The sequence below is a fragment of the Salmo salar genome, chromosome ssa10, assembly GCF_905237065.1.
Source record: "Salmo salar chromosome ssa10, Ssal_v3.1, whole genome shotgun sequence".
In the NCBI taxonomy this organism is placed as follows: Eukaryota; Metazoa; Chordata; class Actinopteri; order Salmoniformes; family Salmonidae; genus Salmo; species Salmo salar.
In genome coordinates this window covers 80,645,371-80,659,249 of record NC_059451.1, presented here as the reverse complement: position 1 = coordinate 80,659,249, position 13,879 = coordinate 80,645,371, and the positions used below count along the sequence as shown (strand labels likewise).

The 13,879-nt window shown below is 47.0% G+C and overlaps 1 protein-coding gene across 2 annotated transcripts in view; it reads left to right on the top strand.

Moving 5' to 3' along the window:
* Nucleotides 1–13,879, top strand: part of LOC106560986 (transcriptional enhancer factor TEF-3) — a 32,661-nt gene that overhangs the window by 1,793 nt on the left and 16,989 nt on the right. The window contains exons 2-4 of one of the 2 annotated variants that reach the window (XM_045688130.1): nucleotides 2,979–3,272; nucleotides 10,749–10,813; nucleotides 12,878–12,940. In XM_045688130.1, coding sequence (XP_045544086.1) covers nucleotides 3,266–3,272; nucleotides 10,749–10,813; nucleotides 12,878–12,940 — 135 coding nt within the window. In that variant the 5' untranslated portion in view covers nucleotides 2,979–3,265. Of the gene's footprint in view, nucleotides 1–2,978; nucleotides 3,273–10,748; nucleotides 10,814–12,877; nucleotides 12,950–13,879 lie in introns of both variants that reach the window. The other variant, XM_014124497.2, reaches the window with a different exon arrangement.

The window sequence follows — 13,879 nt, the reverse complement described above, 5'->3', positions numbered from 1 at the left end:
GTGTGTGAGAGTCCATCCATCCCTCCCCCGGGTCAACAGGTGGAATGGGCCAGGGCCTTGGAGAGGTAGGGGGCAAGCACACCCCTGTTAGGGCACTCTCTTAAAACTACTGTATGACAGCCAAGGGTTATTCATGTAATCCATCCTTTCTCACTTTTTGTTTTTCTGTCTTGGGGTCTCTGAGTTCACTACCCTAGTCTGTTTTTAATGTACATACTGTAGCCTAATAATGATGGATTGCTAACTTGTCATTCTGTCTCTGTCTGTGTGTCCATATCATCAGGTCTCTGCAATTTATAAAAACTCATAAGCTGTGTGTATTGGTGTTTGCGTCTCTTTTGCCTTTGTATGCCTGTGTGTGTGAGTGAGCATGTGTATATTGCGCTGCCCTGAGACTGTCCTTGTGCTGAGGAGACTTCAGTGTGCTCATCCCACATAGCGAGCATTCCTCCTCCACTCACACGAGAAAGCAGAATAATGCCTTAGATATGAGCCCTACAGAACAAAGAAACCCCCTGGCCTCCAAGCCCCAACAACCCACGTCTGCCAACAATCCTCCTCTCTAGTCTCCACATACATATGTCCAACAAGTCATTGGGCTGTTTTAGTGCACATGTTTGATGGATCTCTCTGTAGGGATAACCTTGGATTGAACTCCGTCTTGACCCTGTAATCCTGTGGTTATTGTGAGGAATGACTTGAATATACTGTGGGATTTTCATGATCGGTTTTGATGTGGGGCTAGTCGAGGTGTATGGAAGCGTTAGTGGCATTGGCACAGGATGTTACATGTAATTAGGCAGTGTGTTTGTTTGTGTGTGCTCAGAGAGCTGAGTTGATCTGCTCCTGACAGGGCAACACAGTGGGACACCGCACAAAACATGCCAATCAAATATGTTCCTTTCTCTCCCCACCCAGGCCAATGCCTGATCCTAGAAGACCATGGCTGTGTCCCAAATTGCAATCTATTCCCTATATAGTGGAACCATAGGACTTTGGTCAAAAGTAGTGCACTAGATAGGGAATATATTGTCATTTAGGACACAGCTATGGTCTTCTAGGATCAGGCGTTTTATGAGGGTATGTTTCCGAGAATTACATTCTGGTCCCGATTAGAGGAGACTGTCCAGTGGAGCACCCCCGTCTCTCCTGTCCCCCTTCACCCCTAACCCTCTCTGGCGTTGACGCCCCTTGCAGTCCTACCCACCCCACAACACACTGAGTAGGCCGTGAGCACTGTGCCAGGGGCAAGTCGAAACTGATGCAGCTGTTCCCTCTTATGACTGGGGGTCGAAGGGTGGCGAGGGAGTGGGCAACGCTGCATAGTTTGTATAGGTGGGTGTGTGTGTGTGGTGTAGTCCTATGTGTATTTCTGGTATCTGAAGTGAAAGTGTCAGGGTATATTTGTGAGTGTGCGTCTTTACGAGTGCATATCGGATTTGTTCCATACTTTTGTGTGTGCATTTCTGAGAAGTACACACCTGCTTCCTGTGTGCCCCCTGAGCGCAGCATCAGCTGGGAGATTATCCCATTTGAGTGGGCCCAGGGGAGAGGGGCCGAGATGGAGAACTGGAAGGGGCCACCTGATTTTAAGGGGCTTACGTCAATTAACCCTGTTGGACACTTTGGCTGAGGAACCTAACCAGCATTAATGGTTTATGCCCCACAGCTCTCTACACTTAACTTTCTCTTACTTCATCAGTGTTGCACTATAACATTTTAATTACAGTTGGTTACTCTGTAAGCAAAGCAATTAAATGTACTCTCTTTGAGCACAACAGTGACCATTTCACCATAGACCCCTCATTTAAAAAGTTACTAAGGTTTACCACCAGAGCAAAGAAAGGGATTCTACAGTGTAAGTTTGCCCTCCTCCATTGTTTCACAGTGTTGTTAGGTGCATGTGTGTGTGAGCAGGGTTAACTGGCCAGCTCATTTACAGGAAGCCCATTGGAACGTCGGGAGGCTCAGAGGAAGAGATTGTTCCTCACTCAGACGTGACACCCTGTGACTCATCAGGACCACCCCTTCCCTCCTGTCCCACTTTTCACCCCCCCCCCTCAATTGGCAGCCCATATTTGCCTCGAGGAAAACAAACAACGATCGAGACAGGCCTCACCCAGTGACCCGAGCAGGAAAAACTCCAGGTCCTAATTATGCATTACTGAGAAACCTAATGATGTATTCAGGTCACATGGTCAGCAAAAACTCCTGGCCCACCCTAGTCATGTGATTGGTACTGTACATGGCTTGAGTGTTAAAGGCTTGAGTGTTAAAGTGTAATTTGACTAGACGGAGAGAGATGATAGACTTAAAACAACCCTGACATGATCTCCTTGATGTGTCTGCCCAAGTCTTTCTCTATCAATGGCGGTGTGGTGGGGATCTCAGTTGAATGTGTTTCCCAATCTGTTGGCTTAGTGACTCCTCCACCCTCTGTCTCTAGGTGCCATGCTGTTTGTTTTCATGCCTCCATAATTACATTTCTGATCCGAGGTGCTTTTTCCAAGTAGGATTAGCGACTCCCCAGTGATGTGGTCCAAGATCTTATAGCCTACGCACACACACCGCTCTTCATTATGACTGCACTCTTGACGTAACTATCACTTTTCTAGATGGAGCGCCTCCTTGGGCGGACGTCAAAGGACCTGAGTATTGTTTTGTGGTTTTAGTTTCGTCTTCATTTCTTGATGTTTGAACTTCTTGAGGGAGATCTGGCAAGATGTTGAATAGCTGACCATATGTAGTCACAGACTAGTACTATGGACCCCAAGACATTTCAAAGTACCGAATGCTTAGCAGCATAATCAATATTTGAAACCAATCCTTGTTATCCTGACAAGTGCATAATATGGTACTTCATTTTTTTTTTTTACAATGGGTATTGCTTTCCTATGTTCGTGGTCTAACATTCTCCAAGCCAGCACTCCTTGACTCAACCTCCCCTTACCTAAATATTGTGTCTTTTGCTTCCTCAGGATCGCCTTGTCCTGTCTTGTCCTCGGCCCTTGGAACGCACCCTCTACCCCCTGCTCCTCCCAGCCCTGTCCTGTGGTCCTCCCGGCCCCCCACCACGTCTGCGGAGTGGGTGCCGGCCCCCTCCCCTGGGGGCACCAGTGAGGAGCTGAACGAGCCTCTGGACAAGCCTCTGGAGAACGATGCGGAGGGCGTGTGGAGCCCCGACATCGAGCAGAGCTTCCAGGAGGCCCTGGCCATCTACCCGCCCTGCGGACGCAGGAAGATCATCCTCTCCGATGAGGGAAAGATGTACGGTACGCCCAACCCTTTTCCATCTATTCCCCGGTGTTATGTGATGGCTCTGCCGTCCCCTCGCTCTTATATGGACACACGCTCTCAGGCGCTGTCCCTTGATGTGCAAGATATTCCCTTTTTTTCTGGTGATATTTGTATGTTGCGCTGTCCCTCACATATTTGTGCAACCTTTATGTACAAATAGACACGTACACACCATCTTCATGTTTCAGAGCGCTCTTCACATCACACAGCTGTCCCTGTTTTTAAATGTAGTTCTGTCCTTGCTGTTCTTGTCTATTAATGTTCTGTATTATTTCATGTTTTGTGTGGACCCCAGGAAGAGTATCTGCTGATTTCACAGCCGCTAATGGGGATCCTAATAAAATACCCTTTCCCTCCGTCCACGTGGCTGAGTAGCGTGTGATGGCACGATTTGATGTGTGCCACTCTCCTCTCCATGTTGCTGCTCACATTCTAATTGATTGATACTTCACAGGATCTGCTTAACTTCACTCTCTCTGACATTCCTGTACTTTTCTAGTGTTTAATTACGTAACTATGTAGCGAGGAATTGGTTTGGCCATATCTCATTACCAGTCATAGGTACAGTATACTGTATAGCATTACTTCATTGCACATTGGCCTTCCTACCTATGTTATGTCATTGGCTTTTAAGTGTTGTAGTCCAATGAAAAGTGAAGAACAAAAATTGAGAAGTTATACATGGAGTGTGGAACACCTGCCCTTTCCATGACCGACTGACCAGGCGAATCCAGGTGAAAGCTATAATCCCTTATTGTTCCGAGGGCAAAAGGGGGTGCAACTCAATATTAGGAAGGTGTTCCTAATGTTTTGTGTACTCAGTGTATGTCTTGATGAGGTCATATTTAGGTAAGTGTTTTGTACACAATGGATTGTATTGTCTACCATAGTATGCTAATAGTATAGAGTGCTCATAGTCACTGTATGACATTCTGAAGGGTCTATAGGTCACACTGTCTTGCTGATAGACGTCTGATAACATATGGCTAGCTGATAGACGTCTGGTAACATATGGCTAGCTGATAGACGTCTGGTAACATATGGCTAGCTGATAGACGTCTGGTAACATATGGCTAGCTGATAGACGTCTGGTAACATATGGCTAGCTGATAGACGTCTGGTAACATATGGCTAGCTGACAGCTCGTCTGCTTGACTATTTGATAGCTAATCCGGACCCCCGGTGGTGGAAAATCGAGGGGCCCAAACAGAATGGGTGGTTGTGTGCTTATCATATGCGGTCTGCCATGGCCCGTCACAGCGCCAACTCCTCTAGCAATTAGTCATTAGCCACACGCTAGGCTAGCTAGGTCCGGTGAGGTCACAGCCGTCCCTTGATCAACTCTAAACCCTTATAAAGCCTGCAATAATGGGGGCGGAGGAGACGGGGCAGGTGTCACATTCTGTGTATGGGGGGAAAAGAGGGGAAGGGTGTTGAGGGCTGGGAGGGGGGGTGCTGAGGTACCCCTTCCTCCCCACGGGGGTCAGGGGCGGGTGATGTGCACCAGGGAGTACGATGGCCCGTTAAGAATGGTATGCGTTTGGAGCCGGAGTTCAAGTCAGCGCCGCTGTAACCCTATACCCGAATAGACGTTTACCCTTTGAGCGCCTGGAGGGGGGAACAAATAAACACCAAGGTAGTGGCGGTGTCTTGTGGGGTGCTCTGCACCTGTCCCTGGTGTCTTTATGCCTCCCTCTGTTCCCTGCTATTTCTGTGATTTACCAGCCCCTCATGCACTCTATCCCCCTTCCACATCTCGCACACACAAACACACACACCGTAGGCCCTGCCAGAGTCGCCCCCCCTCCCTCCGGGTCTGTCCGTCAGTCTGTCAGTGAGTCTGGCTGCCTTTCAGCTAACCTCCAGCTGCTCCCCAAGTTCACCCCAGCCTCGCGGCCAGCCCAGATTTACAACATGAGAAAAGAGACAAAACTAAGCTCGTAGCCCTCCCCCCCCCTTACACCCCATCAGCCCCTAAACAGCTAAAGCTTCCCTCCCTCCAGCTCTGTCAGGGTCATCGACAGCCCTTTTGACTCTTTGCTACAACTCTACTAATTTCAACCTAAAGCTATGTGACTCTCATTCTCATGTTGAGGTTTTGACATAAGGAAATTGTTAGGTTTTCCTCTCACTTAATGCAGCCTATGAAAATGTCTATTTTAAGATGTTACAAGGTTCCTGTAGGGAGAAATCAGGAATTTAGAGTGTGTGTTTGATTTCCTCTCTACAACACAGACTGATGTTCATTTCAGAGGCAACAATGCCATACTAAGATGGCGAACCGTTAATTGTATTGTGTGTGTGTGTGAATCCTCTTCAATCCTTTGTAAATTCTTATATCGGAGAAGAATGTTTTTGTCCCATATTTCCTCATGCATTCATGGGATTGTTCTGGTAATAGCCTGCATAGCGCTGGCCGTCGTGCCGATTACACATTCAAGTTAGTAGCTCTTTTGTGTTTTTTTTGTGCGGCGGTCAGTCATTCGACATGCATTGCCAATGAAAACATGTCCTATCTTCCATGGGTCCCTGTTGTGCTAGGCCCCATTGGTCTTAGGCCGGTGTGTAAAGTAACGGGGGATCCACCGGGTAGAATGGCTTTTCAGCTCCGGGATGACAAATGATGTGTGTTAAGGGAGGAGGGAGGGACGGTTGGATAAGTGCTTTGTCCCGAGGTATAGGATACCCATATAGGCCGTATATGGAGAGAAAAATGACTTTGTAAATGTGATTATGTTGGCTGTTTATTCACAGTGATTGGATTATCAGCCATAACTCTTCTTGTAATCCCTTTTTATTATTTACATAATCAAAAAATGTGTCTATTCTTATTCCTAATGCAGAAATAACTGACATTATCATATTTTGTTCAGTCTTTCACACCTGCTCTCCCTCTGACACCTATAGTGAAAATCTGTTTTCCCTGTCCTTCATTACAAGGGTTTTATTGCCGATAAACATGTTGACATGTTTGTCTGTCTTGTGTACAAAGTCAAAGTGCCCTGCAAGCAGAGGGCAGCAGTTTTTCCTGTCAGCTCAACCCTCGTTAATAAAGTACATGATGTAGAGGAAAGGCCCAATGGAAATAAATGGTTCTCCTCCTCACCTAGGTCCCAACTTTCCCAGTCAAGTGAGAGATTCACTGACCGAAGGCTGTGTGGCCAGTAGCCTTTTGAGAAAGTGCTTGTGTGTTATGTTTCTTAGTCTTTGCCGCTGAGAGGACCGAGTTCTCTGTACGGTCATCATATCATTGCTGAGTCTCCACAATGTGTACTAGGGCAGTGGGGTCACTGTCTCCAGAGAGAGTATGGCCAGGTCAGGGGGTTGCTGGGTAGTGGGGTGTGTGTGGTGCTAGAGGGGACAGCCCTCACATGGGAGGATCCGGAGTCTGAACTGGACCCTGGCTGTAACCCTAGCCCCTGTCTTGACCTTCACTCTCACTTGTGATAGGATCCCCTCAGCGACATTGAGGAACCATCACTGCCTTTCTGCTAAGGTGCCTTCAGACATGGCTGTCTGCTTGGCTCCATGCATCTCATTATAGGGCCCTGATCGAGCGCTCGCTCCCATAAACGTAATCCAAGATCTAGCATGACTGTATAGAAAGATAAAAGCTACGTATTGAAATCCCTTGCCCTTGCACCTATCCAATGGTGGTAAATCAGTGATTAGGTACTAAAAGTATTCACACGAGAGGAGACGGGGAGAATATTATGTAGCCAGTGTAGAGATACATACTGTATGGCCAGGATTCACTTAATTCAAATGAAACTGACGGTAAAAAGTCAGCTACCGCTGCTACCATGGTAACGCCTCTGAATGAATCGCAATGCTATGTGGACGTACCTTTTTTAAATCTCTTAAGTCTTTACAGGGACGGCACGGTATTAGACAGTGTCCCTGAGAGAGGGGTGAAATAGCCGAGTGGCTTTAGAGACGGGCCTGTTCGCCAGGAGTCTCCACGCTGCTCAACTCACTATCCTATCGGAGGGGAAATTGTACCCTGCCAACACATTCCTGCGGCCTAAATGTGATTATTAATATTTTTTAAATTCTCGCCTACAGAGGCACATGTGCTGGCGGAAGCCGTATGGCTGGAAGATGTGTGTTCAGAGAGGGGCTCGCTGTGTGTGCGCTTTCCCTGGCTGGCATATTTGGCCTCCTATCGTGCCCATCGATTGCCACTGCAGAATAGAGAGTAAATGTAAGAAGCTGAGTCCTCTGTTGTCGTCTGGGGGGGGCTGGGCTATGTGCTAAGGTGTGAGTCGCTGTCCTTCTAGGCAGGGTCATGAGGGTGTGAATGCTTTTGCAAAAGGGTTAAAGGGTGTGTACACACATATACACACACACCCAACCCAGTAAGCCTCCCTGAGGCAGGCAGCAGCAAAGAGAACAGATGCAGGGCCGGTGCTGCAGCAGGCAGTGTGTTGGTATGTGAGGAATGCTCGGGAGGATAGAGGTCAGAGGGTAGGGTAGGCCGTTTAGGGCCAGAGAGGAACCCATCCTTCTGAGAGGAGGCATATATATGTATGACAGGGAGGGGAGGGCTACACAGTCTGCAACCACCGCTAACCCCCTCTGACTTTTCCCTGACCCCAACAAACAGAACTGGAGGGGGGCGGTAGGGGGAGACCAACTCTCCCAGATGGTCCCAGAGTCGGACGAGTAGAGTATTGTTGTTGTGGTCGGTCACTGACTGCTCTTGAGAACTAACACAGGGTCCTTTGACCTGATCCCAGTCCCTGACTCTTTATCCTTAAACAATGAGAGCAACCTACACATTTCAAACTGGCCTTGGACCAGTGGTTAAGGACATGCTGTGCCTGCACTGCACGGAGTTGACCGGGGTCAGGTTCTGTCTCTGTCTGTCACCCTCTCTGGACCGCTCCCAGTGGACACGGTCACGATGACATCATTGTGTGACTGACCGACTCCTCCTCTGATCTGTGATCTCGCACTTGTCGGAATATTTTTTTTAATCGTACCACCCGTCCATTTGTAGGAGTGGCAGGGACATCTGATATAAACACCTAAAGACCAGCCTCTTAACAGCTCATTAATGACTTGGTGTAATGGTCACAAATACAGTATGCTAATTTTGAATGGACTGGGAGGGTGCTGTGTATGACAGTATGTAAGCATAATGCTGAATCATGGCTCAAATTATTTTATAAGCACGATGCTGAAAATCAAGATTCCACTGTCAATGAATGGAAGAGATCAATAGTTAAGATTACAAATAAACTTTTAAAAAAACTACGTATTTTCTGGAAGTTTTTTTGTAACACAGCACTTACAAAGTTAGATGGAACATAATGTAGTGGTTTCCTCAAGTACATGTGAAGTATACTGTACTCACATTTTTGTTACTTTTTACGTAGCCTACATGTACTTTTCCTAACAATGTGCTTTCTAAATGATTAACTACTAGTGGTATCTAGAGTAACAGAATAATGGGAATTGATATTAAAGTTGCCTTGTTCATTTGAGGTCATGAAATAAGAGAGCTCTCTGCCTTCACCCTTACACCTTGTAGTCCGTCGCCTGACAAAACATCTCTACGGAATCCAGGAGTTTACCTCAGTGACCTCACAAAAAGTATTCGCCTTCCGTCAGCGTCTGCAAAGTGCACAAGAAATGTGGAACACGTTTTTCATCCAAAGGGATTAAAGAAATATGAATTCAGGTGCTTAAACGATCGGCGCGCGAGTGCACCTTCCGATATAAACACTGAACGCTTGAGCAATTCCAGCCCAGAAATTAAAATAAGATTGAGGGTGAATGAGTGCCGTGACTGGGCCTTGTGTGGAGGCAGACGGAGACTGAGCGAAGGGTTTAAATCCACAAAAACCTGACACAAAGGGAGCCCTACTGCTCTGTCTGTGTTTGCATGTAAGCGCTCGTGTGTGTGTGTGTGTGAAAGAGGTTAGCATCGCCCTACTTAATATTCCTCCTTGTGAACATGTCACCACTTCACAGAAAACCATCACCGCCAAAATTGACCGCAATACCCTCTGATTTAAAAATAAATACAAATATTTCACCTTTATTTAAATAGGCCATGGTGGCAAAGTAATTACAATATAGCAATTAAACACTGGAATGGTAGGATGTGCATACATACAGCTGCTACTTTCAGAAGGCGGTGAACTAGTCCCCAATTAAACTTGAATCTTTTTAGAGATTGATTAGTGGAAAGTTATGTCCTTACAAACGGTGTCTGCTAGAACCTTATCCCCAACAGTGTGGCTCAGAGGAGGGCTGGAGAAACCGTGTTTTGCATTCCACTCGGAAAGTGCGTCCCAAATGGCACCCTATTCCTTACATAGTGCACTACTGTTGACCAGGGCTTGTCAAAAGTGGTGCACTATATAGGGAATAAAGGGTGCCATTTGGGACGTAAGCTGAATCTGATCACTTTTATTGCCTGCCAGCGTTTCTGGGCTCCTTAGGGTTCGGGTTGCCTTTCCTCAACCTGACCGGGCGTTCTGATTGGTCAGCGGCGTAGAGCAGGGTTTTCTGACCCAAGCATCACTATGTGAGGAAAGTCTTATGCTGGTTGTTCCAGGTTGCGATGCGTGACTGATATGTGTTACTTCACATGAAGATGTGGTGTGAGAACGAAAAATGACAGTGTTTAAGAGGTAGCGCAAACTCGACCCTTCTACGGCTGGGTGGCTGGCTGAGTGTGTTAAAGTGTGTACGTTGTGGGTGTCTGTGCGTGCCATAAATGTGCATGTATGTGCAGGGCCAAGAAGAGGTCACATGAGATCACAAGTCCTTCGCCCTTGATGGTGAAACAAGCCCAAGATTTACTGCAGGCGTAAAGGCATATTCCATAAACATTGACACACACCAGCTGCCGAGCAGCCTCTCCAGGCCTCCTTCATCGCGCTCGGTGTGGCCGTGGCGTGTCTGTTCTGAGCATGGCTGCTATACCTCTTCACCTGCTCAGCCGCTGTGACCTGTCTGTCAGCAGCACAGCCCCACAGGGCACATGGACCAGGGCAAGCGCACACACACACTCTTGGCCTTAAACAAAATTACACTTTTACTGAACACATTCATTTACACACACTTACGCACACATCGGACACATTAGCACACAAACTCACACACCCCTCCCACCTCTGCAGCTGATTTGCCCAGCCAGGCACGTCCAGCTTGCTGAGGATGAGTTAGCTTCAGTAAACATTGTAATTCCTGCCGGTTATAACATCCTCATCCTACAGTACCTTATATCAACTGGCACCCAGCTTGTTGTATTTAACTGCGTTCAACTAGGATTAACACCTTTGGATCATATATGACACTATGAAACCAAAATCAAGCTTTGTATCTAAACAAATCTACAAATATAATTTTTTTTATATTGGATTATTTGCATTTTCTTCATGCCATTTTAAAAAAAAGAAATTCAACAAAAATGTATATTGTCTTGGCTTTTACAGGACGGAACGAGCTGATAGCACGGTACATCAAGCTACGCACTGGGAAGACACGGACAAGAAAGCAGGTGAGTTTCACGTAGCACCAACCCACTCCTGCTCTATATGTTCCGAGCCCTGTGCACCCCGTACACAACACACCCCCACCCCATGTCTGTCCTAGCGGTCTACTCCAATCAGAGGCAAAAAACAAAGACACAGAGAAAGCAATAGAACAGCTATGACAGGGAAATGATGCTGCCTTCGCTCCTGCACAGTCCCCGAGCCCTAGCCCCCTTCTCACGCTGAAATGGGCTACTGCTGAGTGATTTAGTGGGCCGGGGCCCAATGCACAGATGCTATAGGATCAGATGACTGTGTTTCTTCACTTCCTCACGTAGCGCATAGCCCAACCTTGTTAGGAGAGCAAAAAGTACAGGATCTTTGCAGCAGAGAGGACGCTGTAGAGGGCTGGATGAGGCAGGGATTTGGAACCCTATCTGGGACATGGAATTTGATATGGAGTGACTGACTGACAGGTTGGCACTGGCTGATGTTGCGTTACATGGAGAGAGAGAGAGTGAGGGGGGGGTCATCTTTGACCCCTTATGGGATGGGGGTAAAGGGGGAGAGGGGTTGGGGTTAATGAGTTGAGGAAGTGTCTAGCAATGTATGTGGACACCTGCTTGTCAAACATCTTATGCCAAAATCATGGGCATTAATATGGATTTGGTCCCCCCTTTGCTGCTACAACAGCCTCAACTCTTCTGAGAAGGCTTTCCACTAGATTTTGGAACATTGCTGTGGTGACTTACTTCCATTTAGCCACAACAGCATTAGTGAGGTCGGGCACTGATGTTGGGCGATTAGGCCTGGCTCACAGTCAGCGTTCCAATTCATCCTAAAGGTGTTCGATGGGGTTTAGGTCAGGGCTCTGTGCAGGCCAGTCAAGATCTTCCACACCAATCTCGACAAACCATTTCTTTATGTGCATGTGGGCATTGTCATGCTGAAACAGGAAAGCGCCTTTACCATACTGTTGCCACAAAGTTGGAACCACAGAATTGTCTAGAATGTCATTGTATGCTGTAGCGTTAAGATTTCCCTTCACTGTAACTAAGGGGCCTAGCCCGACCCATTCCTCATCCACCAAACTTTACAGTTGGCACTATGCATTGGGGCAGGTAGCGTTCTCCTGGCATCCGCCAAACCCAGATTTGTCTGTCGGACTGGCAAATGGTGAAGCGTGATTCATCACTCCAGAGAACACGTTTCCACTGCTCCTGAGTCCAAAGGCGATGAGCTTTACACCACTCCAGCCAATGCTTGGCATTGTGCATGGTAATCTTAGGCTTGTGTGCGGCTGCTCGGCCATGGAAACCCATTTCATGAAGTTAGCCATGAGTAGTTCTTGTGCTGACGTTGCTTCCAGAGGCAGTTTGGAACTCAGTAGTAAGTGTCGCAACCGAGGACAGACGCTACGTGCTTCAGCACTCGGTCGTCCTTTTCTGTGAGCTTGTATAGCCACTTCGCATCACTTCACGGCTGAGCCATTGTTGCTCCTAGACATTTCCACTTCACAATAAAGGGCACTTACAGTTGACCGGGGCATCTCTAGCAGGGCAGAAAGTTGACGAACTAACTTGTTGTTAAGGTGGCATCCTATGACGGTGCTACGTCTGTCGAAAGTCACTGAGCTCATCAGTACGGGCCAATGTTTGTCTATGGCGATTGCATGGCTGTGTGCTCGATTTTATACACCTGTCAGCAACGGGTGTGGCTTAAATAGCTGAATCCACTCATTTGAAAGGGTGTCCACATACCTTTGTAGTGTAAATCAGTTTGTAAATATGCCATTCTTAATTAGTAAAAAAACTGAAGAACATTGTCACATCCAGATACTTTTTGCAGGAGTTGTAGGTCTTCATCAAGCATCCATGAATTAACCTAAGGGTTGAAACGTTATGACATCACCTTGGAGCATGAGCAGCAGTGTGCAGCCTTTGTATTTTCCATGTTGGTACTAAAAGTTTCAAGACAATGACATTGCACTGTCGTAAGAATGAGAATATCAATCTTATTGTTTTGCCGCACATTTTGGCATCAACATGGACACATCTACCAAAGACCTGATCTCCCTCCCTCTCCTCCAGGTGTCCAGTCACATCCAGGTGCTAGCGCGACGGAAGGCCCGGGAGATCCAGGTGAAGCTCAAGGTATGCTACGTGAGTCTCCCTCATTTTTGGATCTTCAATTGTTGCACTGCATCATGGGTTTGCTCAATATACAGTGAGGGGGAAAAAAGTATTTGATCCCTTGCTTATTTTGTACGTTTGCCCACTTACAAAGAAATGATCAGTCTATAATTTTAATGGTAGGTTTATTTGAACAGTGAGAGACAGAATAACAACAAAAAAATCCAGAAAAACGCATGTCAAAAATGTTATAAAATGATTTGCATTTTAATGAGGGAAATAAGTATTTGACCCCTCTGCAAAACATGACTTGGTACTTGGTGGCAAAACCCTTGTTGGAAATCAGAGGTCAGACATTTCTTGTAGTTGGCCACCAGGTTTGCACACATCTCAGGAGGGATTTTGTCTCACTCCTCTTTGCAGATCTTCTCCAAGTCATTAAGGTTTCGAGGCTGACGTTTGGCAACTCGAACCTTCAGCTCCCTCCACAGATTTTCAATGGGATTAAGGTCTAGAGACTGGCTAGGCCACTCCAGGACCTTAATGTGCTTCTTCTTGAGACACTCCTTTATTGCCTTGGCCGTGTGTTTTGGGTCATTGTCATGCTGGAATACCCATCCACGACCCATTTTCAATGCCCTGGCTGAGGGAAGGAGGTTCTCACCCAAGATTTGACGGTACGTGGCCCCGTCCATCGACCCTTTGATGCGGTGAAGTTGTCCTGTCCCTTTAGCAGAAAAACACCCCCAAAGCATAATGTTTCCACCTCCATGTTTGACGGTGGGGATGGTGTTCTTGGGGTCAAAGGCAGCATTCCTCCTCCTCCAAACACGGCGAGTTGAGTTGATGCCAAAGAGCTCCATTTTGGTCTCATCTGACCACAACACTTTCACCCAGTTGTCCTCTAAATCATTCAGATGTTCATTGGCAAACTTCAGACGGGCATGTATATGTGCTTTC